The 22,918-nt window shown below is 46.3% G+C and overlaps 1 protein-coding gene across 16 annotated transcripts in view; it reads right to left on the bottom strand.

The window, feature by feature from the left end:
- The window catches only part of ctnnal1 (catenin (cadherin-associated protein), alpha-like 1), a 24,231-nt gene extending 1,313 nt beyond the window's left edge, over window positions 1–22,918 (bottom strand). For 2 of the 16 annotated variants that reach the window (XM_061760075.1, XM_061760077.1), the window contains exons 1-18: window positions 22,579–22,798; window positions 9,963–10,152; window positions 9,665–9,849; window positions 8,788–8,907; window positions 7,206–7,295; window positions 6,950–7,117; window positions 5,763–5,963; window positions 5,068–5,154; window positions 4,355–4,513; window positions 4,182–4,274; window positions 3,409–3,559; window positions 3,282–3,319; window positions 3,141–3,191; window positions 2,241–2,395; window positions 2,092–2,140; window positions 1,328–1,384; window positions 1,042–1,161; window positions 637–720 (exon numbers count right to left, since the gene is read on the bottom strand). In XM_061760075.1, the coding sequence (XP_061616059.1) occupies window positions 637–720; window positions 1,042–1,161; window positions 1,328–1,384; window positions 2,092–2,140; window positions 2,241–2,395; window positions 3,141–3,191; window positions 3,282–3,319; window positions 3,409–3,559; window positions 4,182–4,274; window positions 4,355–4,513; window positions 5,068–5,154; window positions 5,763–5,963; window positions 6,950–7,117; window positions 7,206–7,295; window positions 8,788–8,907; window positions 9,665–9,849; window positions 9,963–10,152; window positions 22,579–22,668 (2,088 nt within the window). In that variant the 5' untranslated portion in view covers window positions 22,669–22,798. The other 14 variants (XM_061760066.1, XM_061760070.1, XM_061760067.1 and 11 more) reach the window with 14 other exon arrangements.

Below are 22,918 nucleotides of genomic sequence, written 5' to 3'. Positions count from 1 at the left end.
AGTCGTGCCCGTTTATCACGCGGGTTACGCTCCACAACCTCCCGTGACAGACCAAAATCTGCGACCATATATTCATTTTACAATTTCTAGATTTCTATTAAAACTTTATGCATAATACCTATACAATATATGCATGTGAGGTGCAGGTATTATTTTTGTCCACTTGTGGGCGCCGTCATCACGTGCTACACGGTAATGTCTGTTCTCTCTTTCCTCCCGGCGCGCGGTTGTTGCTACGCGAGTGTGCAGTAACGGTCTGTGTGGATAAGTGATAAAATTACATATTAATTATTTTAAAAAAAAATCGGCAACACAGTACGCAAGGTACAACTGTACTTGATATCCATCTTAGGGTCCATGGACTAGTACGTCTTTGTCGTCGCTAGTAAGACAATTCAGTGCACTAGTACGAGTAGTCGGCAAAACCGTGCACTAGTTGACAACGGTATTTTCCCAATACCACCAGTGACACTCTAGAATTCTACTTGTTAACATCTAGTACTTCCACAAGTAGTACAAATAGCACGCAGATGTCAACTAGTGCACACAGTAGTTGTCGTACTAGTAATCGGCCAGCCGAATTCAAAGTCAATTATTATTTTTTGTTGTTTTTGTGTGTGTGTGTTTGTGCGTTACCTTTGTGTTGCGCTTGTTACACGCCGGAAGGAGCTTGAGGATGAGGGTCAGCACGGCCCTGGTGGTCTGAACGGACGAGTCCACCTTCACAAACGCAACACAGGAGCCCTCAGCAGCAACTCGGTGCTCTTTTTGTTCTTGCTCTCACGTTCCGTCAGCTCAACAACAACAACATTACAAATCCAAGACTTTTTCGACGTACGCAAAAGGCTTTTTTCGCTCAGATATTTACAAATCTGTTGGTGAGCACTTCTCCTTTGCCGCCTCACCGGCGTGGCATCTGAAGTAAAAATAGGCCTTTTGTGTACATCGATGAAAAATTGGGGCAAAACAAAATGTTTCTCTTTTTGTTCAGCACATGTCAAGCGTGTGCAGCGCAAGTGCAATGGCGTAGTTGCGCAGTACCTTCTGGAAGGTGGCGCTCTTGCCCTGCACGGGGGTCCGGGCCCCCGCTTGCAGTTGTTGACACAACGCCGCCAGCGTCTCCACCTCGGACGTCAGCGCCGACTTCTCCTCACTGAGCGGCTGGAAAGTCAAGATTTAGGAAAAGAGGGGAAATAAAAATAGACCACTAGGGTTGTTGTATTGGCATGTTTGGCATGTCCAAGTTTGAAAGCAGTCGGTCCCCCAAAAGTCCCCACTTTGTATTGCGCGGCCATGCAGCAGGGGGCGCTGTTTGGCCGGTAAATACCTGCGTGCACAAAACGTGCAGCGACGAGCACAGCTGGAGTCCTTCTTCAGACAGAACCTGGAGACCGCCGCAACATCCGAGACAAACAAAAGAAAGAAAAAGTGATTGCAGGAAGCCGAGGTCAAGCGCGCCTCATCCTCTCCGGAATCAATCCCACGACAAATGACATCATTTTAAAGACGGGAGGAGGTCCAGGACAAGAACAGATGCGCAATAAATGCCCTTCATGTATCCCACAATGCTTTGCGATCACGACAGTTCAATGGCCATTGTGCTGCTCCTTCTGATGTGCGCAACTTGCCCACCAGAGGGCGGTATGAAACAAACACGGGTATACAGTGGACCCGAGCGATTTGAGGGGGCCGGGGACTGAGCCAGACAACTGAATAGTGAGAATGCGCAAATAATTGACGTGCCCTTATAATAATAATAAAAAAACAAAGTGTCTGATAAAAATATACGACTAAGCGGGGTATTGGGTGAAAATCTACATGTGTCGCAATACCGTTTATGTTCAAATATCTGTTGCTTACAGAGCTATAACAACCGCAACATTTATGCTAGTGTCGCTAGTCCGTCAATGGCATTTTGCGTTGTGCGTTAGCATCAAGCTCGTGGACTTCCGTAAGACAGTTTCGCTGCCACCATCGCAAACTCGTCCAGTAAGTCGCAATACCTCTGTTTGAGCGAGTCAGCACCGAGTGAATGATTATGAACACAGCCGAGAAAAACAAGAAAAAAAAAAAAAAAAAGAGAAGAACCACCTCAGCTTGATGGAACAGATCGAGTGTGGTCTTCAGCAGCCCCTCGCCTCTGGGAAAACGAACGGAAGCAAGAACAGAAAAGAATCCTTAACACGTATGAAGAAGACGAAGCTACGAATGGCGAGCGCTGTGCGTTGCCGCGTGCCCACCTGGTGAAGAGGTACATGTTGTAGGCCATGCTGGCGACGCTCTGGCTGTGGCGGACCGCCCGCTGCTCTTGCTCCTCCCACTTTTCCAGCTCGGCGTCCACGTCGGACGACAGCAGCCGCAGCTCCAGACCCGCTTTGGCCACGCCGCTCTGCTCCTGGCAAAAGAGGAAAACGCGCACCAAAGCGCAATTGGAACCTCGTGGCGATGGCGGTCGCTTACATTTTCTGACGTATGACCAAAAGTTAGCTTTTGTTCAAATTGGAGCAGATAACCTTTTATAACAAATGAAAGTGCGTACAGAAGATGACACAAAAAAAAAACAAAAAACAAAAAACCTCAATTCAATAAATTTTTTTTTTTTTTTTTTAAACAAACGTATGCATAGCATTACTAAAATATTCCTCAAAATAATTAAATGAAACATTTCTATATTGATAAATGAATCCAAATAATTAAATGCATTCAATAACGAATAAAGGTTTTATTTAGCTGATCTAAATAAAACAAATTAAAAAATACATACATTAACTCGATAATAATAATAATAGATTAAATAAAAACATTCAATGAAAAAGCTATGAAAGATAAATGCATTAAATGGCAAAAAAGGTATGAATGCTTTAAATATTGAATAAAAAAAAGACCATAAAAATAAATACAAATAATTATATAATACAATTTATAAATACAAATGCATTCATTAAATGCTAAAGTAAATCAAATGAATGTTAAATAATAATTATACAAATACAAATAAATGAAAAATAAAGAAAAATATAAGTTTAATGAAAAATACAGCTATTAATGAAAAAGCATGGAATGAATAAAATTACCATGACATTCGCTGTATTTGATATAAATTTGCACAGTATTTGTATGATTGCTTTAGGGGGCCTCACCTCAGCGTCCAACTTGACAGGCTTGGCGCTCTTTAGGTTAGCGGAATGCTTCTGCAAGTTAAAAAAAAAAAAAAAAAGTGTCGTCATGCGATGACAAAGGAGGCGTGTCATCAGCGTATCGATGGGCGCCGCGCTACTCACTCCGGATCTGGGAAGTGACAAATATGCTCGTTTGTCTCCTGCGAACACAAAAAGCATATTTAATCCATACGTTTAATCTGCACCGTGGCTGTTCCCGTGTGCGTGCGAGCGCCACGGCGCCGCGCACCTCGCTTTCCCTCGACGACGTCGTTGATCTCGCGCAGCAGCAGCGCCACGTCGCCCAGCTGAGACTCCCAAGCCTCGCAGAACACCTCCAGGTTCTCCTTGGCGATCTTGCTGGACGGGTGCAGTGCCAGGGTCTGCGCCGCCGAAATGATCTGGGGGGTGGGGGGGGGGGACGGTGCAGTGGGTATCAAAAGTCTACACACCCTTGTTCTAATGCCAGGTTTCTATGAGGTGAAAATGAGACGGAGAAATAATTTCTCAACTTTTCCACCGTTAATGTGACCTGAAGAACGCAATAGAGGAGCCAAATATTGTTACATAATACTAAATAATATATTCAGAACTTAGTATTATGATTATATTCTCCTATTACTATTGTTGTTGTAAAAAATAAACTGTCAGTGACAGCCTGCATGAGAATTAAAGGTAACAAAAAGTAATAATAATCAAAGTTGAAGGCGGCGTTAATTTGTCCCACAGGAAATGAGGTCATCCCCTGCGGTGTTCTGATTAATAGCCAATTAGCCCGTTGGGCCGCCAGTGTACCGCCACATTATCGACAGCCTGACTTTTCACCTCGTCGGCCGTGTAGTCATTACGGCGCGCATCCCGCCCGGAGGACTGTACCGGATAATTACCGCACCGCAAACACGATTAGATGAGGGTGATGCGGACACTCTGTTCTCAGACATGTCGGACGTCGTTTGTCTGCTTGGAGCCAAACGCGACACAGACAGCGAGGGCTCGATTTCTATCGGGCAACGTGGCGCTTACCTGCGGCCCAATGACGTGAAAGGTCTCCTCGGCGTGTACGCAGGTGATCTCCAGCGGCTCGGTCCCGGACACGTGACACAGCAGCCGACAGTTCTGCGGGACCGCGCGGGAAACAGGAAGTGCTTCAGCGACACCATTTCCCGCAAAGACCACCCGCGCTCCGTCTCTTGTACCTCCACCAGCTGCTCCTTCTGCTCGGTCAGCGTTCGGGAATACTGCGCCACCGCCTCCAGGTTGCCCTCGGCGCCGGCGGCCTTGAGCGCGCGCAGCGGCGAGTGCTCGGCGTGGACCCTCAGCAGCTCGGAGGCGCGGCCCACCGCCGCCTTGTGCAGCTGACAGGGGGCAAAGTCAAAGTAGTTACAGAGAGAATGACACTTAGTCTGTTAAGCTAAATGCTAACAAACAATGCAAAACAGCATAAATGGGCTAACAAATAATTAGAACCCTTTAAGCAAAAGATGTTCAAACACAAAAGGTGCAGCAACACGTAGACATACACTATAACAATACTCACAGGCATTACCCGATAGCATGAAATAAGGACGGTATCGGCCCGATACCGATACCTGGTATCGGTACTCCCCCATCCCTAATTTGAATAACATTACATTTTTCTCCCCCCCAAAAATATGAACGAGTTATTGTAACATTATGACTTTCTCTCAAATATAAGAATGTTTTATCATAACATTGTGAAATTGTTTTGTCAAATATAGGCAACTTTTCAATTATTATGGCATTTCGGGGTACACAAGGTAATTAGGGTTACGAGGGGTCCTTGGACAGCTTTCTCCCCTGCAAGGGCCTGAACAGTTTGAGAATCCCTGCTCTAAAAGATCTCCCCCTCGCCCAAAAATGTGCTCGGCCGTCCTGGAGGGCCGCTCACCTCGCGTGTGAGCTCGTTGACGCTCTGGCACGACTTGGCGATGGCCACCTCCAACTCCTCTGTGGTCTCCTTGGCCTGGACCGACTGCTGCTGGGGCAAGAGCAAAACAAAACAGGAGATGTTTCACGCACAGTTTCCGTAAAACGTCAACCTCATGGCTTGTTGTGATGTGGGAATGGAAGTACAGTGGTACCTTGACTTAAGGGTGCCCCAACTTGACATCTTTACTCACCATCTCGACACACACTTTCTACTACCTACTGCAACACGCACTTTTTTCATACCATAAATATATATATTCTTTGTCCGGCATCTCTCTGCCTCATAGTCGACGTGACAAGCTGAGATAGATTCAGGTCTAATCTTTATCTTCTACTCAAAAGCTGTGCTGATGTCAAATCCAAAGCGATGCAATGCCGCCATCTGCAGGCATTTCTTAGTCATTACAGTGGTTTACAAACCTGAATTTCACAGACAAGCTGGGCGAGACCCTCTTCCGCGCCTGCCCGTTGAAAAACGTACTTGACAAAAATATACGCCGGTGGCAGTAAACGGTGAGATTTCAGTTGACGAATATAAACGTCCATGGCAGTGAATTAGCTAAAAACGCGTAACAAAAAATATTTTGATAGTTATTGGAGGCTGGAACGAATTAAACCGCTAAGTCGGGGTAGCACAGTATTGAAGGTCCGTACGGCCTGGGTCCAGGCGTGCAGCAGCTGGCGGGCGTCCTGGCGGGCCAGCTGGCACATGCCCAGGATGGCCTGGCGCTGTTCGTGTCCCGTGTACGGCGAGTCGGTGAAGTCCTCCGTGCGCTCCACCAGCGCCTCCAGCTGGCGGCCCACGCTGTCCGGCAGCGAGGCGTACAGGTCGTCGCGCAGGCACTCCACGCTCGTCTGCAGGAAGGGAACGCCAACATTTCATTCACTTTCAACGTTATCAACATTTAGGCTAATTTTTTCGGTGTATTATTTGGGCGGCGTGTAGAAGAGAAAAGCAGCATTTGGATGATGAGATTAAATATTTTGCCTTGAACTTCCCCCAGGATGAATGTTGTAGCTACATTGTATAGATTGTGTTTCTTGACTTCAATTTGAATGGCTAAATTACATTTCAATTTGTCATTTGGGTGGAAACATTTCCAAAACTTCACATTTTTCATTTGTGTATAGATACATTTAAAGAATACTTTTCATTGAATTTTCATCATGATTAATAAAGTAGCAGTAAATTTATATAGTTGTATTTTATGTGTAGATGACAAAAATTTAAAAAATGTTTCTTCAATTATTTTGTTGCTTTACTTTTTAATAGGTTGGGAAAAAGGTTCAAAACTTTTGTATTTATATTTATTGACTTTTTAATCTACATTTACATAATCATATTAATATTCATGAACATTCGCATTCATAATGAGTTTGTTTTAATATATGTATACATCATTTGATATTGAATTAAAACATTTATCTACTATGTGTGTTTATTTTATTAATCCTTTATTTTAAACGTTATTGACTTTATTTTATGTTTGTCTTGAAAGACCCTCAGTATGTATTTATTATATATCATTTCCCCCCCTTTATTATTATTGAAGCGGAAGAAAAAGATATTTTGCGCTGATACTATTGATGTGAAGGTGGTTTGTGTTGAGCAAATGAACAAGTGAATTCATTCGTGATCGTGTACGTGCTCCAAGCGCAGTGTTGATGCTTTGTGATCTTCCCTGTTCTAAGCGCTTTGCTGCCATCTTTTGGCATCTTAACGCAATTACAAAAACCTTTTGCGCTGGTGTCAATTATTTGTGTAATTAATACTGTCGATGAGCTACTCGCGAAAGTGTGTTTGTGTGTGCGTGTGTGTTGAACAATTGAATGAGTCGCACCTTGTAGTCCTTGACGGCGTTGTAGACGCTGGCGGGGAGGATGTTGCCCGTGCAGCCGTGAGCCTCCGTCACGATGTCCACGACCTGCTCCAGGGCGCAGCGCATCCGCTGGAAGACGGCGTCCTTGTTGATGCGCGCAGACTCGCAGTCCGGGTGCCTCAGGCAAGTCTGTGAGCACCAAAATTCTAAATTCTAAATAAAAAAACGTCAACATAAATCTGGATTTGTTTTCCAACGCCACCGCAAGCTATTTCACCTTGGAGGCCGTCAGGAGCATCATGGTGCATTTCTCCAGCACGGCCCGAGCCGCGGCCATACGCGCTTTTTTCTTCTCGTCTTTCAAGTCCTGTAACATAAACGCGCAACACACACACACACACACACACACACACGTGACCAACCGCAGATACACACACAAACAGGCATTGCGAACACACGCACGCATGCAAACAGATGCAAAAGTTGAACAAACAAACACGCAACCGAGCCACACAAAAACAATCAAACATATACACATTCACACAAACAGACACACACACACACGAGACTAACAGAAGTGACACACGTACACACACACACACATGAAAACATCCCAACACACACAGCAGATGGTAAAAAGTGGCTTGATTCCATCCAGCTCCTTCCAACTATCTTTCATGCAACCATGAAAGGACCCCCCCCCAAAAAAAAATAAAAAAAGAAATAATCTACAAAAAAGGATGTCATAAAAATAGAACGGGCGGGATTTAAAGTGCACCTCCAAAAACGGGAAGTGGGCATGAGGAAGATTGCGAAACGGACAAAAGAGTCAAAGCGCTCTCTCTGCAATTTAGCACAAAGACGACGTAATTATCCGTCATTATTTCGCCCTCTCGGCGCTCGTCGCTGAGCTGCAACGCATAAAAGGTGCAAGCTGCTCCAAAAGCCAAAGTCGGCACGCGCATGCACTTCTGCAAATACGCACGATGTACACAAATGCCAGGAAAAGCCTACTAGAAGATCTCAACTGCAACGGTGGTTCATCAAGGCACTTTAAATGATGGCAGGTGTGTGCTGGCTGCCATTTCACATGAGCTTGAATGCGATTGGTCCATTCCGCACACAGCCACATCCCCAGTTATGAGAGGGTGCGCGCACTTGTGCAACCACATTATCTCAGTTGTTTATTTTTAATTCCCCTATGGAAAATATATTTTTTAATTACGTTGTACAGGTTATATTAACATTTAATGTTGTAAAAGGTTTTAAAACCTGGCATTTGAACAGGGGTGTGTAGACTTTTTATACCCACTGTCCCTGTGCTATACGTGTGGGTCTGAGGGGGAATGAGTGAATGAATGGATACATTAAGATACCATCATGTATAATTTTACTGACTACTTATTTGTATTTTTTGACATTTTGTATTATTTCCACGAATTAAAATTCCATGCATACATAGGCCAGGGTGGATAATTAAAAAAAAAAAAAGCAAAAAAATAATTAGCATTTTTGTTTTTCCACTTTTTTTAAACAGTATTTTATCAGTCTATATATATATATTTTTTTTTTTACATTTTAATTCATTTCATTCTTGTTTAATTATAGTTTGAATGTTTTTTTTTTTTTTTTTTTTTTTTTTTTTTTTAATATTTGTGCCTGTGACTGCATCTAGTTTTCCCCCCCAATGTAAACCATAAAACTTCCATCACGCCACATCACCACAATCACACTTGCGTTTGTTCTGCGGGAAGCATCCCCCTCGGCCCCCCCCCCCCCCACCACCCCCCCCCCCCCCCCAAAAAAAAAAAAAGAAAAAAGAAGAAGATGATTCATGCCACATTTGGCACGCAACTCACGTTCTGTCTGTCTCCGGTGAGGTGGGCGAAATCGACCATCTCGTTGCCAAACTGGCTGAAGATCTGCACAAACTCCTGGAAGGTGCTTACGTGTTCCAGATGGTCCAGAGTCACCAGGACCTGACACGAGAGAGGCGTTTAATTACCTTCGGAAAAAAAAAGAGAAACCAAATTTGCCAGCCTTGATGTGACCTACACAATATCGACAGGAACAAATACGAGTAAAGCGCAAAGTTTAGCTTGATTTTCTACAACTGCAGCACTGTAATTAAGAAAATAATCATAATAATGCATTTTTTGCCGACTCCATTGCCAGGACTGTCAGTGTGAGGAACAGTGCGAATGGTTAACCCAGGAAATCGGCCGTTCACACCGTGTCCGCATGGACTGTCGCTCGCGTCATTTAAGCAGGGCACGCCTAACGGACATTTACTCGGATGGCGACCTCAAGTGGGCAAATAAAATGCCTGCACCTCTCTCCAAAGAGATCCAAAGTGCACTTTGACAAATTGGCATGAAAATACATGTATTAAATCAAACAATGTTCCCCATTTTTACACAATTTTTGTCTTTAATTTGTTCCGTGAGCAATCTCGTAACTCAAAACACCAGTATCTCAAGTCATCGTTCCCCTTTGAGATAAACAGAAATGCTGTTCATCCGTTCCAGCACCACATTGTGCCCTTCTGGTGTTTATGCCTGGGCCACCAGAGGGCAGTATTATGCAGCTATACAGACACACAAAGAAGAGTTTCACAACCAATAAGATGCAGTAATACTAGCTGTTCTTGGCAGAGGATAAAGAATATATGCTTGTGAGTATTATATTGTCTGTCAATATGCATTCAAATAACCCGTCTATGGCGTTTTGTTTTACCTTGTTGCGCGACGCCACGATCTGCTTGATGACGATGCGGTCGGCCAGCACCAGGACTTTGGTGACGGACGACAGCAGCAGGCGGGCGGCCTTCACCATGCCGGTGCGGTCGCTGAACACCGTCGCCGAGGGCGAGGGGGGCGCGCGGGCCGGGCCCACGTCGGTCAGCTGGGAAATGGCGTCCCCTGCAGGACGGAGGAGGTATTAAGTCACAGAGCGCCAAGGACGACGCGATTTTTGGAGCGTCATCGTGCGTCCCAATACTTTTTGTCCACCGACTCCACGTCAGCAAACTCACCGGCACGGCGCGCCTCGAAGCAGGCGTGCCCCATCTCGTCCTTGAGTTCGTGGTTCTCCAGGGCGATGGCCTCCCCGACGGCGACGAAGCGGCCCACCGCCACGCTGACCGCCTGGCCCACGCGCTGGATGGCCGCCGAGGTGCGCTCAGACTTCTTGGGCCGATCTTTGTGGTTGATCAGCGTCGTGATCTGACGTTGGAAAGTCAAGTTAGGACTTCCTTGGCGGAGGTAAAAATAGAAACATTAAGGAAAGCCCACCCGAGGGTGCCTCTCAGTCGTCCTACTGAGCGTATCTATTATGCATGCCTCCTGCCAATTATTCATCAATTAACTATTAATTGCTCCCACCCATCTGCATACAAAAGGACTGATGCTGTGGACAATATAATAAAGGAAACAAGTTATAAAATGCCTAAACGGTTAATAAGAGTGTAATAAATTGTTTATCAACAGTTCATAGTAGTGTTATGATATTAAAGAGAACATATGTGGCAACATGTGCAGTTACCATAATCGGAGAGAACTGTGTTGTTATTTGAATCGTCGATGAATCTGTCCATTGCTTTTCCATTTTTCGATGAATCGGACAAGAACAAAAGCTTTTCAAATGTCAATCCTTTTATTGAACAACAAGACATGATTTTCAATTGACAGCACAGAAAATGCGCAAACGCAAATTGATGATGATTCAGTAACTGATTTGCTCCGTCACATCCGTCAGAAAATCGGCAAAAATGACGATCGTTATCAAAAGATGGCACGTCGGCAGCGTGGCGAGCACCGGGAACTCCCGAAGAACGCCGGCCGCGCTGGCGTAAATAAATCAGCCAGGGAACAAAAGCCGGGAACATCAGCGGCCCGGGGATACGGACGGGCCTCGGACTGGAATGCCAGGAGAAAGTTTGACGGCGGAGGTCGGTTGCGTCGTCTCGACGTGTCAGCGCAGCGAGGAGTCACGAGCGAGGGAACGAGACTTTTTATTGGCAGCGTCGCCACCGGCTGGGAATGCGCCACGAAGACGCCTTCAGGACCATAAAGTAGCAAACTTTACAGGCAAGTGGAAATGAGCCACGCCTCCTGATCACACGGATTAATATAAAGAAGCGTTTGTCCTACAATAGCCCAAAATTCTGAGACAGACAAAATTGGGGACAAAAAATGTATGTTCAAAAATATTTGGGGAAAAAAATTTTTGGGACAAAGTTTGTGAACAAATGTTTGGAACCCCAAAAATTGGTGGACAAAATGTTGCAACCAAATGTTTGCGTCCAAAAAGTTTGAGTCCGAATATTTGCTCATCATTGGACCAACAGGAGAGGAAGAAAGAAGACGAGGACAAATGAGGATCGAGGGAAGGAGCGTCGTGGCGTGAGCGCAGGCTGAGAATGCCCTCGCGGGACGCGCCAAAGGCCACAAAGCGTTTTGTCGCATTTTTCGCCCGCCCGTCTCGCGTCTATAGCTACGTCGCGCTACTCATCCGTGCCGGAGACTCCCGCTATTGTCCGCTCGGACGCCATCAAGAGCCAAGGTGGCATTTTACACCATAATGACCGCTAAGAAACGCAGCTCTAAAGACCTCACAGATAAAACAACTAGTGTGGAGACACTAGTACAGTGTACTACTTTGCGGTGCATTTTTTAAGCGCTCGCTATAGCTCAGACTCCTCTCTCAGCTCAACAGTACAACACGAATATTAGAGGAGGATGACGAGTACAGTGGAGCCCGCCACACGCACAACAAAAACACAAACACAACAACAACAACAAATACTAATCGGACACAGATTGGAAAAATAATCCGCGAAGAGGTCAATTTGTGGGTGCCGAACCGCGCTGACGAGGGGGCAGTATATGATTGTGACGGCTTGTATCTCAAAAACTAGATTTCCCCCCCCCCCCCCCGATTTTTTGTGGCGCCATATGGAGGCCATTAGCATTTGCCTATATTGCCTAATGGGCGAATTTGGTTGATTCTGTTTGTGTATTTTGACCCAAGAATGTCAGAACGGTTTTAAATTGCGTAAAGTATTCTCTAATGTTTTTGCGAGCGAGTGTTTTCGGCCTTTGGGTATCGGCACGAAGGAGGGAGGCCGCCGATGCGTTTCCCGGCAGCGCCGCCGTCCTGCTGCCAGCTCTCCCGGCCGGCGACTTCCTGAACGCCCCAACGTGCCCCCTCCCCCCCTCGGCTGCAATTATTTCTCAGCGGTCTGCAGGTTTCCCGTTGCGTCGTTTGAGAGCGTCTGTGTACAAGCCTCCTTTGGGCCAACTCGGCACACTCACGAACCCTAGCCCTGCTTTCTTGAAACCGTACTTTAAAACCCTGAACACAGGCTTGAAGAGCATAACCTGAAACACTTCATTTGAAAGTGTAACCCTGATTTTGGAACCCAACTCTGAAATCATAGCCCTCATTTGACACCCAAAAGCAGGCTTGAAACCCAATTTACAATGTAAGCAGGTATTGACCCCGCAGTAGAGGAGGGGGGGGGCTGCCATTTTGCAATATAGCACGTGACGAATATCAGGTCCGCTGGCACACACAGTCGGCCTTGAGCAGGACGCCTCGGCTTGAAACCCTAACCCTTGTTTAAACTCATAAGGCTGGCCTTAAATCCCAACTTGAAACCCTAACCCTGGCTTGAAACCATAATGTGCAACCCTAAACCTGTCTTTAAAACCTTAACACATTCGAAACGTTAACTCCACCTTGAAACCCTAATTTGAAACCTTAACCCAGGCACACAAAAAATGAACCCAGTCTTGAAACCCTAATACTGTCCTGAAATCCCAATTTGAAACCTTCAACCTTGTTTGAAACCCTACCCCTTTTTTTTGAAACTCTCATTCTAAACTCTAAACCCTGGCTTGAACCCAAAATGTGACTTAGCAAGATTTATCGGACTTCTTTTGTCGATGTGCTTAAGAGTAACATATCCTCTCTCTTGAAACAAAAAAAACAAGGACTAGGAACTTTTTCCCGCAGGGTTGATATAAAGTCCGTGAAACCGGAGAAGAGGAGCCGTCTGCTGCTGATAAAGAACGAGCGATAAAGCAGCCGAGGGAGGGAAGAGCAGATGGACGCCCGCGATGGGCCCGATAGCGGCGGCGGCGGCGAAAGGAACGAGAGCAAAAGCGCCAGCGACGGAATCAAATTCCGTGTCCGTCCTGACAAACACGAAGCGGCATCCGCTCGATTTGCCGCGTCGACTACAATCGGGGGTGAAGCGAGACGGCGAAGGCGAGCCGGGGAATCGATCTCCTTGCCGGAACAGGAACCGTGACGCCAAACCACTGTCACCGTTCAACACCTGTTGTTAGCCTCGTTAGCTTAGCACATATTGTGACTCAGACTCACGTTAGCAGATAATACAAGAACTTTGCTTCGCCCTGCCTCAAAGGTCGCGAGTCTTGATGTTTGAGGGATTCCAAAGATTATGTGGACCAGCGTATGGAATTTTGGCCTCAAGTTAGTAGCATAACGTTAGCATTTTGTCAAACGACAACATCTTTATTTAGTAGTTATTTTGTGGCTAATACATGTACACGCTTGTCAATTTCTGAGGGATACAAATGACAATACAGTAGCATAGCTTTTGGGCCTTTCGCTAGTAACGTAACGTTAGCATTTTGCCTAACAACAGCGTATCATTGTTTTGTAGACAATATAAGTTAATGCCTGTTGAGTTTGAAAGGATTTAGTTCAGTATGCGGACGTCCATGTAGCTTGCTAGCTAATGTTAGCAACTTCAGCTAAACACAGCATAACATTATTTTGCAAATAAAGTACATTGCTTATCTTCAGACAGTCGATTTTTGTGAGGGATTCAAATGACAAATGCGAAGATCTGATGGCTTTCAGGCCTTGCGTTCTATGCATAATGTTAGCATTTTGAGCTAAAACAGCATCGCGTTATTTTATAGAGCTGCTTTGCTTGGAGCAGACAAAGGTGTCCCTGTTATTTTTGACAACTGAATATACGGGCGACTGCAGAACCTTTTCAAATCCTTGAGTAGGGCTGCAACGATTAATAGAATAAATCGAATAATTTGATGAGAAGGTCAAAGAAACATCTCTGCCTTCAAGCTTCGCTGTTCTAGTTTTTCCATACTGACAAATGTTGCATGCTCCAATCTGAAATAATTTGGTGCTCATTCGCTGACACCCACGTCAGTCACCAGGCCATGCCCAACCTTTAGAAGCCATACACGCTCAAAGTCACAGATACTGCGGTGTAGAACGTGAGGATAGCGACCCCAAATGGACAAAAATAATAGTTGCACCTCACACACACACACACACACACACACATTACTGTGTTAAGAACGCAGAATCCCTTTTTATCCGATTACTCGATTAATCAACGGGATAATCGGTACAATACGCCATTCGCAAAAATATTAGCTAAGTGCAGCCCTAGCCTTAATGAATTCGGATTAGATGTGAGTTTTTGGACTTTGAACTGAACATCCAATCAAAAACAAAAACAAACAAGCTGGGCACAAAGCCCGAGTTTGAACAAACAAGCCAGTCACAAGTCGGCTCTTGTGTCGTCTGCCTAGCGAGCGGAGTTTAATGACCGGGTAATTAAATAAAGTCCCCGGCAGGATCAACCCGACTGCTTGCCAACTCGGCCTTGGAGAACATTCCATCAGTCATCAGGATGGGTAATTACACGTAATGGACAAATAATAGCGTGCGGCGAACAGCGTGGCGGCTTCCCACAGCTGTAGAAGGATGTGCTAAAGAAAAAGTAGCACGAAGAGGGAACGTCCTGACCGAAACACAAAAGCCGATCGGCCTGCCGCTCCACGACTTATTTTTGCGGGATAAAAGACTCCGCCTGAAGGAAACGGTCTCACCCCACTTTTGCTTTTGATGGGAACATAAGTCGGCAGGTGTGGGATGGGAAAACACACAGACAAAAGTGAATGACTTCATCAGTTCATCAAGATTAACATCGAAACCAGCAGTTGAGCCTTAAAGGGCGAAGATGACTCAAGGCCTTCGGGCCAAGAAAGCATTCAAGAGACTTTTGAGCCTTGACAGAATGCACCGGCTGGAAACATGAGCGCTGAGAAGGAATGCCGCCCCCACCCCATCCAGTCGCCGACATCTTTCAACGACATAATGGCCCGTGTTGTGACACCCGCCGGCTTACGTCACGGTTCGCCGTTGCACATTCACGGAGTCACAGAGTCGGGCCGCAAGTGCCAAACAAGACCCAAGACAATGATTGCAGTTTGTGGCGAAACAGCCAATCAAGGCCCGAGCCTGCTTGCGATTGTGCCACTTTGAGCAAGTTCCCTAGTCGAAGTCCACCAAAGACACAATGACAGCTTTGGTGTCCAACGGTCAATTTGTTTCTGACATTCCAAAGATATAGTGGTGAAAAGGTCCCTCCTTGAACAACTGGATTGCTATTTATAGGAAGCGGCTGACTCGTTTATCGATAGCGCGTCCGAGGGTTTCTTGGCCGAACCCCCCAACTCCCCTCCCCTTGTCGTCATGCCCAGAAATAGTGGCGAAATGGGAACGTCGCACCGTTCCCCCGATAAGAGCTTGCATGCCGTTTCGGTGACACGCCAAGGTTGGATGATGTCCACGTACAGAAACGCTGGATTATCACCAAGGAGATAAAACTCTATCTCTTCCCGGCAGGTTCGAGACCGAAGATGTGTGAGAATCATAGCAAAAGACCGCAGGACTGCTATTACTCCTTAAACACTCCCAGCACGGAGATATCCGTTTCAAGCGACGGCCTCTCTGCTTTGTGCGCTACCTGCAGCCTTTGGCTCGGGTTTCGCCCGGCCGCATAGCTAATGAGTTGATCCGGGGACAGCAGACTCTCTGGAGAGATTTAGATTCAAAAGTGAGAGGCCGGCAAGGCGGGGGCTTGCGATAGGAAACAAAACGAGGAAACCCGGGCAGCGCAGAAGAGGAAGGACGGAAAGCATTTGAAAATTAGGTGTCGCACATTCGATGAGAAGCCTGCACACAGCCGCACGCAGTCGATGTCATCTGTAGGAATGGTACAGATGCGGAAGGGGGTGTTGAAATATTCCAGGGTAGCGTCAGAGGGAGGGCGAAGACTGTGTGGAAAACTGGGACCGGGGTTATGAAGTTTCACACCGAAAGAAACGATGCTACCGAAACAGAACATAGCCGTGTCCGTAGGGCGAATCTTCTGACTTCCGAAACAGCTTCAGCGGCGTGACAAAGGCGAGATCTCGGCAGAGAGTCGAAAGCCGGCATCGGGCTATGAGGTTTAACATCCGATACTGGCACGGCAAAGTCCCGCGTCGGTGAGTTCCGTCCGAAAGACCACCAGCGAAGAAATGCTCACATTTTGTGGGAAATTAGCACCTTTCGCACCGCCTCGCTGGCAAAGTGCCACATCAGTCGGATAACGTCAGCGACAACTGCTTTGGACAGAAAACCTAGGCAAGAACTCGTGCTTGGTCTCGGCCTTTCGACCGGGGAGCGCCATCCTTTAAGGACGCCGGACTTTGTTTGATGAGCGTCGCCTCGCAAACAGAACAAAATGAATCATGTGACATTCAGTACAACTTTGGGAAAACTTTACCGGTGGTGAAAAAGATAAGAACATTGGCCGTTGCCTTTCTACGTCCTTCACGTTGGCTTTGTTCTGTCATGTTAAAGCTCATCTGTCTCAAAAGAAGTCATTATCTGGAAGGGGGAGTGAAAAGCAATTAACGCTTACGAGGCAGACCGAAGGCCTCCTCCGTCGCCGTTCTGTCGGGAGCGGAAGAAGAAGAAACCTTTGGGATGCCGGCTCGCTTCGTCCGCCGCGCTTTTTCTCCCGTCGCTCCTCAATCACGAGGAAGAGGCGAAGCTCGAGCGAGACGCCCCGACCCGAAGGCCTTTAGCCCAGTTAGCGGAAAACGCCAACAGAGGAGCTTTGAGGGCGGCCGCGTGACCGCGAGACTGCGCTCATGTGACTCCTGCAGCATTAGCGCATTAGCGTCACCGCCGCCTGCTTTTTGGCTTTTGAAGCGTTGCGCACCGACGGCACGAGGCCACAAAGAAGATCAATCACACTTCGGTAAGGTAACAATAGGGAAAGGCACAACGGAACAAATGCTAAGTGTGAAATTGGATATGTAAAATTCAAATCCAAGTTCCGCCGAGATCACAAATGCTCTTTTGTGGAATGAATTTTAGTCAACATTCCCACGGACACGATGGGCGGCGGCCATCAAAGAGCGCTATCGCTCGCGTAGCTCGCGGGAAACGATAAAAGATGGCTGTCTGAGAGGCCGCGGCACGCCCGCCCGAGAGTCGCATTTCTAGTCCTGACCGGGCGCGAAAGCCGCCATCCCTCCGCCACCGCCTCGCTCGGCTTGGTTTGAGTCACGTCCAGGAGTGCGTGTGGGGGTGGGGTCGGGGGGCAAAGGGACACCACGTCACGCTACATTAGCCGCCACATCCCCGCTGATAGAGATCGCTTCCTGTCTATCTGATTGGCCTTTGGTCTGCGCGCAGTCCGCCGTGACGCCACGACGTCCCGAGATCATCGTCATCGGATTAAGCGCATCTTTCTCTTGGTGTAGCAGCATGAGGTTCACCGCCCAAGATTATTCCCATATGCCTCATTCAGTACAGTAATGCAGAATGTGCATATTATTTTTACATTTAATAAAATTTGCGTACACATCAAATGTAGATTTAACAATTACATAAAAAAATTAATGAATATAAAGTACTTAAATTCAATAAATCTAAAAAAAAAAAATGCAATTTTACTTTTTTTTTTTTTTTACACTTTCAAAGTAAACCGAGCAAGTAAAAATTAAATCTAATACATTTGACACGTACATTTGAAAATGAAGTTTCACCATTAAATCAAATTAATAAATACAAAATAAATGCATTTTAAAAGGAAATGTGACAATGATAAAATATCACATTTTAAAACATTTAAATAAATAAGTCTAAAATTAATACATTAATAATAATGTAATTCAAATACATTAAAAGATCTCCAATAAATAAATACATTTTAAATCAAAGTAAATCAATTCATCTAAAATAACGGGAATACAATTAAAATAGATTAAAACAGCTCAAATAAATGATCGTTAAGGAGATTTTTCTTTAATTAAAATTAACTAGGAAATCTAAAATAACATTTTAAATATTTAATTTTAACTTTAAGAACTAAAGTTAAAAACAGGAACTACAATATAAACTAATTTAAAAATAAAATGTGTATTTCCTGGCCCAGTGGGTATCAAATTTAAAAATCAAAACAAACAATAATCATGAAATAATCTGGTTAATATTTTTACAAAATATAACAATATATAGAATATGTACCAGCACCAACACGACCGCAAAGTCGACGGAATGATGATGTACGAGTTCATCACTCCAGTAAGACGCTTTTTGCACGCTCATAATGACGCTGCACTAAGCAATCATCTCTCAGCCAGTCAGCAGACTTGAAAGACATTTCCCCTTGTTAAGTAGCCCCCCACCCCCCCCCCCCCCAAAAAAAACAAAAAACAACACCTTCTTTATTTGGTCCAACATTTGCTACTTCCAAGCGGCCACTTGGTTCCTGACAAGGATCCTCGACTATTATTGGCCTGCACTGGCTTTTAGGCTCCATTCACACATGCAGGGTTTCAACAAGGACAGAGAAAAATGTGCAATATTACTTTCATTCAACCTTGTAGCTAAACTACAATCATTGGTCGTAAGTTGTTGGCCCGGCAACCGACACGATGGTGCGCCTCGGCAACGGTCGAGATGAGTTGTTGTTCCTTTCCCTACCCTCGAGTCTTATTCAGCGGTCCCGTAGAAAAACACACTTTTCATGCGGAAGAGCGTCAGCTGCGGAGGAGTCGACGGAGCCTTTTATCAGCACTTAACGAGAGCGAAAAGAATCAATGGTGACTCCCCGGGATGATCGCGGCGTGGACAGACAAACAAAGCTGTTTACCAGCATTGAGAGGCCGTTAGCGGAGGATGGAGAAAGAGCACCTGCTCGCTAATAGCACGGCGCTTACGTCATCGCCCAACAAGCCAATCAGAGGGAAGCCACTGCGCGGTCGGGAATTGAGGGTTCGCTCTCCGATCCCTTGTGTGCTTTGACTTTGAGATACGAGCGCGAGATGGTGGAAAACTCAAACGAGAAGCCGCTAGTCCAATGTTAACACGCGATGCAAAACGCCATAGACGAGCTAACGAAACTAGCGTCAACGGTGGAGTTAGAATGTCTTTATTTCGGAAAAGTACAAGGAATAATGATTCGCGTGTGATTCACTAGTCATCTGTTACTAGCTCATTCGCTGAGCCACACGTCACTCACCAGGCCTTTTAAAGCTACACACATTCAAAGTCACAGATACTACAGTGTATAACGAGAGACGGATTGACCCCAAGCGGACAAAAATAATACCTGCCCCACACATGCATATTTTGTATTAGTATTGTTGCTTAAAAATAAGAAAAACAATGTGGAAAAAAAATAAAATCAAAAAAATCCTCATGACAAATAAACGCAAATTAATTGATAAAATGGACTAATCGCACCGATATAGTTGGTGTAAACGTGGTTCACGATGGTGGCGACACCAGGCCTGCGCGCCCGCACCGCAGGTTGATCGCTTTGGTTTCTGTTGACTCAAAGCAAACAAACGCACATTCCAAAGCACGCACACACACACACACACACACACACACACACACACAGACAGATACATAAACCCGACTTGCGCAGTCGCAGCACAGTACACACAAAAGACAATTATCTGAGGAAATATGACAGCAGCCTTGAAGGAAAGTGCGAGAAAATACAAGATAAGATGTTACAAGACGGTTTGGCTTTCGACGGCGTCGGCGGGGGAACAAAAAAAGCTCCTGCGCAAATTAAGAGACAAAAAAAATATGTTAATGCGCCGCGCAAAATCGCATCCCGGAGCTTTTGTTGGGGTTTAAAAATATGCAATCCAATTTGAGCAACAAACAAAAATAAGCCTTAGAATTGCATCATGAGCACAAATACAACTTATTTCTATTTTGCAAAGTGCAACTGTAAATCACTGGCGACAGGAAGCAATCGAAATGAATAATAATAATAATAATATGCTCAATTTGCCATTTTTTCACCAATCAATACGATTGGTCAGTCCTCACGTTGTCTGTTATTTTTACGCATCATCTTGCACACTTGAGCGGTCTGAGAAGTGTCGTCAAACGTTTTCGTCACTTTGCGGGCGCTGTGTGGCATTATTATAAGATCATTAGACACATTTGAATCAACTCGTTTGGCTAAAAATGAATTTCTGTTATGTATTGTGCAGAAGGAAGCGGTCAGCCACGAAGGTACATTTACGTGCAGTCCTTTCCACCGAGTCAGCTCATCGTTTTATTTACTGTATCGCTCCTGGCTCGAGACAAACTTGTTCGGACAGCTCCATTGGCCGAACAATTATTCCAGAAAAACGCAAAATCCCCGTCACGGCCCATCAAACCCCGAACGCCTCGCGAGGGCCGAAGACCGGCCTGCCCGCGGCGCCGACAAAGTCCTCCAGATTAGCGCCGATCGCCCCGAAGCGTCGCGGGTACTTTTACTCGCTCGCCAATTACATCACAGCTGGGGCCCCGCCATTAGTATGGAGATGCCGACACACGCGCGCACACCAAAACCAAAAACTGACTGACTTCCTACAGACTGAAGCTAAAAAAACAAAACAAAACAAAAAAAGAGAGGCCTCCTCAGTGTTGCAAATGAGAAGAAGTGACAAGTCATCATGCGGTGAAAGCCGGGGCGGGGGAGGCAGGAAGCGCGGAAAGCGGAAATGGAAGCACAAAGCATCAATAAAAGTGGAGAAGGCGCAAGCGTGAATAGAGCAGAGCTGGGCGGGAACGTTTGTGTGCGCGCGGGAAAAAAAAAAACATGGAGTCTCCCGGGGCTTGTAATTACACGGCGGCGGGAGCGCGGCTGGGTAAGAGGACTCGGGAAGATCGGGAGAGCGCATCGGACAACACTGACGATTTTTCTCATTTCCTGACCCGTGGGAATCTAATGACACACACCACCACAACAACAACAACAACAACAACAACAACAACAACAAGGCTACCTTCAGCCAGCCACGTTTAAGGTGGCACTACTACTCTGCTTTGATGTTTTGACAACGAACCAATCGTAAATATATTCTTCTCGCATTCAAGTGTGTTCGAAATTGACTGGAACTTCTTACGGTATCTCGCAACGGCAACTTGTCAGCTCACTTTTGCTTGCGACGTAAACTTGAAACGCTAACATCAAACAGTAACTTTCAAACAGTAACTTTTTGCTTGCAAGTTGCAAGTGGCCAATCAGCAGCAGCCCTATTGTTGCCATCGCGCCTTTTCCAGGAAGCAGCTTTCTCGGTGCTTCTGATTGGCTACGTCTAATCAGGCTTTGGAACACACTCACTTCCGATTGGCTAACACAGGACTTCAAATTCCTCCTGCCCACGAGCCATGTGATCTGGAACGAAGCCGGCCGTGATTGGATGATCCCCTCCCGGCCCCGCCCCCTCCCTTTCTACTGAATGACATCATTGGGGGAAAAAAAACAGCCTTTGGAAAAATCCTTATCAGTATTGCAGAGGTCTGTTTCTACGGAAACGTGTTGATTGGAAAGAGCAAGGTAAGACTGACATAAATATTATCTTTGAAGCACAATAAAATAATAGCATAAATGCTACATTCAAGTCGATTCAAATAAGTCTTTGACAACTCAGCGGCCAGGCGTGCAACGGCAGCGCAAATTACGATTCGAGAAATAAAATCAATTGGTTTACGGTCGGCGTCGCAGCGAAAACTTCACCTGCGTAACTCACGCTTTTCACGCCAACCTTTTCCAGCAATTTCTGCTCACCTTGTCGTACGGCGACACGTTCGCGCGAATGCCGGGAGTCGAGCGATTCCGTCCGAAATATCGTGCGAACGCTGAGACTGGAAGTCAATTGGCGCATCGGCGTTCGTGCGCGGAACGCGGCCGCCCATATCGCCCGTACCAGAAACCGCCAACGCTTTTTTGTGAACGTAGAAAATACAGACGTCACGTCCGAAATATCGCGAGAGCGCGGAGACTTGAACACTAACAGTCCTGCAAAAACTCAAGCGCGGACGTTGAGGCTTTTCGCTGCGAGAGTCCAGCGTTCCGTTCACACTTGACGCGAGCGAAAATGCCGACACACGGGCAACGTCTTCCCGTCCACCGTCGCGTGCATGTTGGCTTGCGAACTTTCGGCGAACTTTCTCGGGAAGTGCACGCAACAAAGGGAGGTACATTTGTTTGCGTGCGTGTAGTTTGTTGGTCAAAACGCATACGGTGTGTGTTTGTGTTATGTAATCTTGCAGGTTCTGCCCAACAACAGTCCAACGTGAGCAAAAACTTGCACCGGGGGGGGGTAATAAAATAAAATACAATAAAAGGCAAAGTGTCATGTGCTCCACTCGCGCTCCCTGCGGAACAACACGACAACAAAAGTGTGTGTGTGTGTGTGCGCGCGCGCGTGTGTGTGTGCAACAATACAAGACAAAAAGAGCACAAAAGAGGCCAAACTCGCCGTGGGTTCGACATTCGGACAGACCTGAGACACCAGCGGGATCAGCGTCTGCTCCACCGAGCGAGTTTTGATCTCCAGGCCGGAGTCCGAGTAGCCGCACGGAGGCGAAGCCATGCCCGCCGAGCAGCGCCTCCCGGCCGGCCGCGGAGCTCCGGAGTCCGGTCGCGGCGGTTCTCCGTTTATGGCGACTGCGCCGTCGATCCGATATGTGGTGCGTGCGCGTCGACGACTGGCGGGTGAGAGCGCGGACCGCCGCGCACCAACCGAACACCGCCACCGCTGTGTGGAGGCGCGTGCACGCGCGGACGTGTGCAGCCATGTGCAGCGTGACTACAATGGGAATGTGTCCACACCACTAGTTGCA

Source organism: Phyllopteryx taeniolatus, chromosome 21 (assembly GCF_024500385.1).
Source record: "Phyllopteryx taeniolatus isolate TA_2022b chromosome 21, UOR_Ptae_1.2, whole genome shotgun sequence".
Classification (NCBI taxonomy): Eukaryota; Metazoa; Chordata; class Actinopteri; order Syngnathiformes; family Syngnathidae; genus Phyllopteryx; species Phyllopteryx taeniolatus.
The sequence above is the reverse complement of the archived record's forward strand: the minus strand, read 5'-3'. Positions and strand labels throughout refer to the sequence as shown.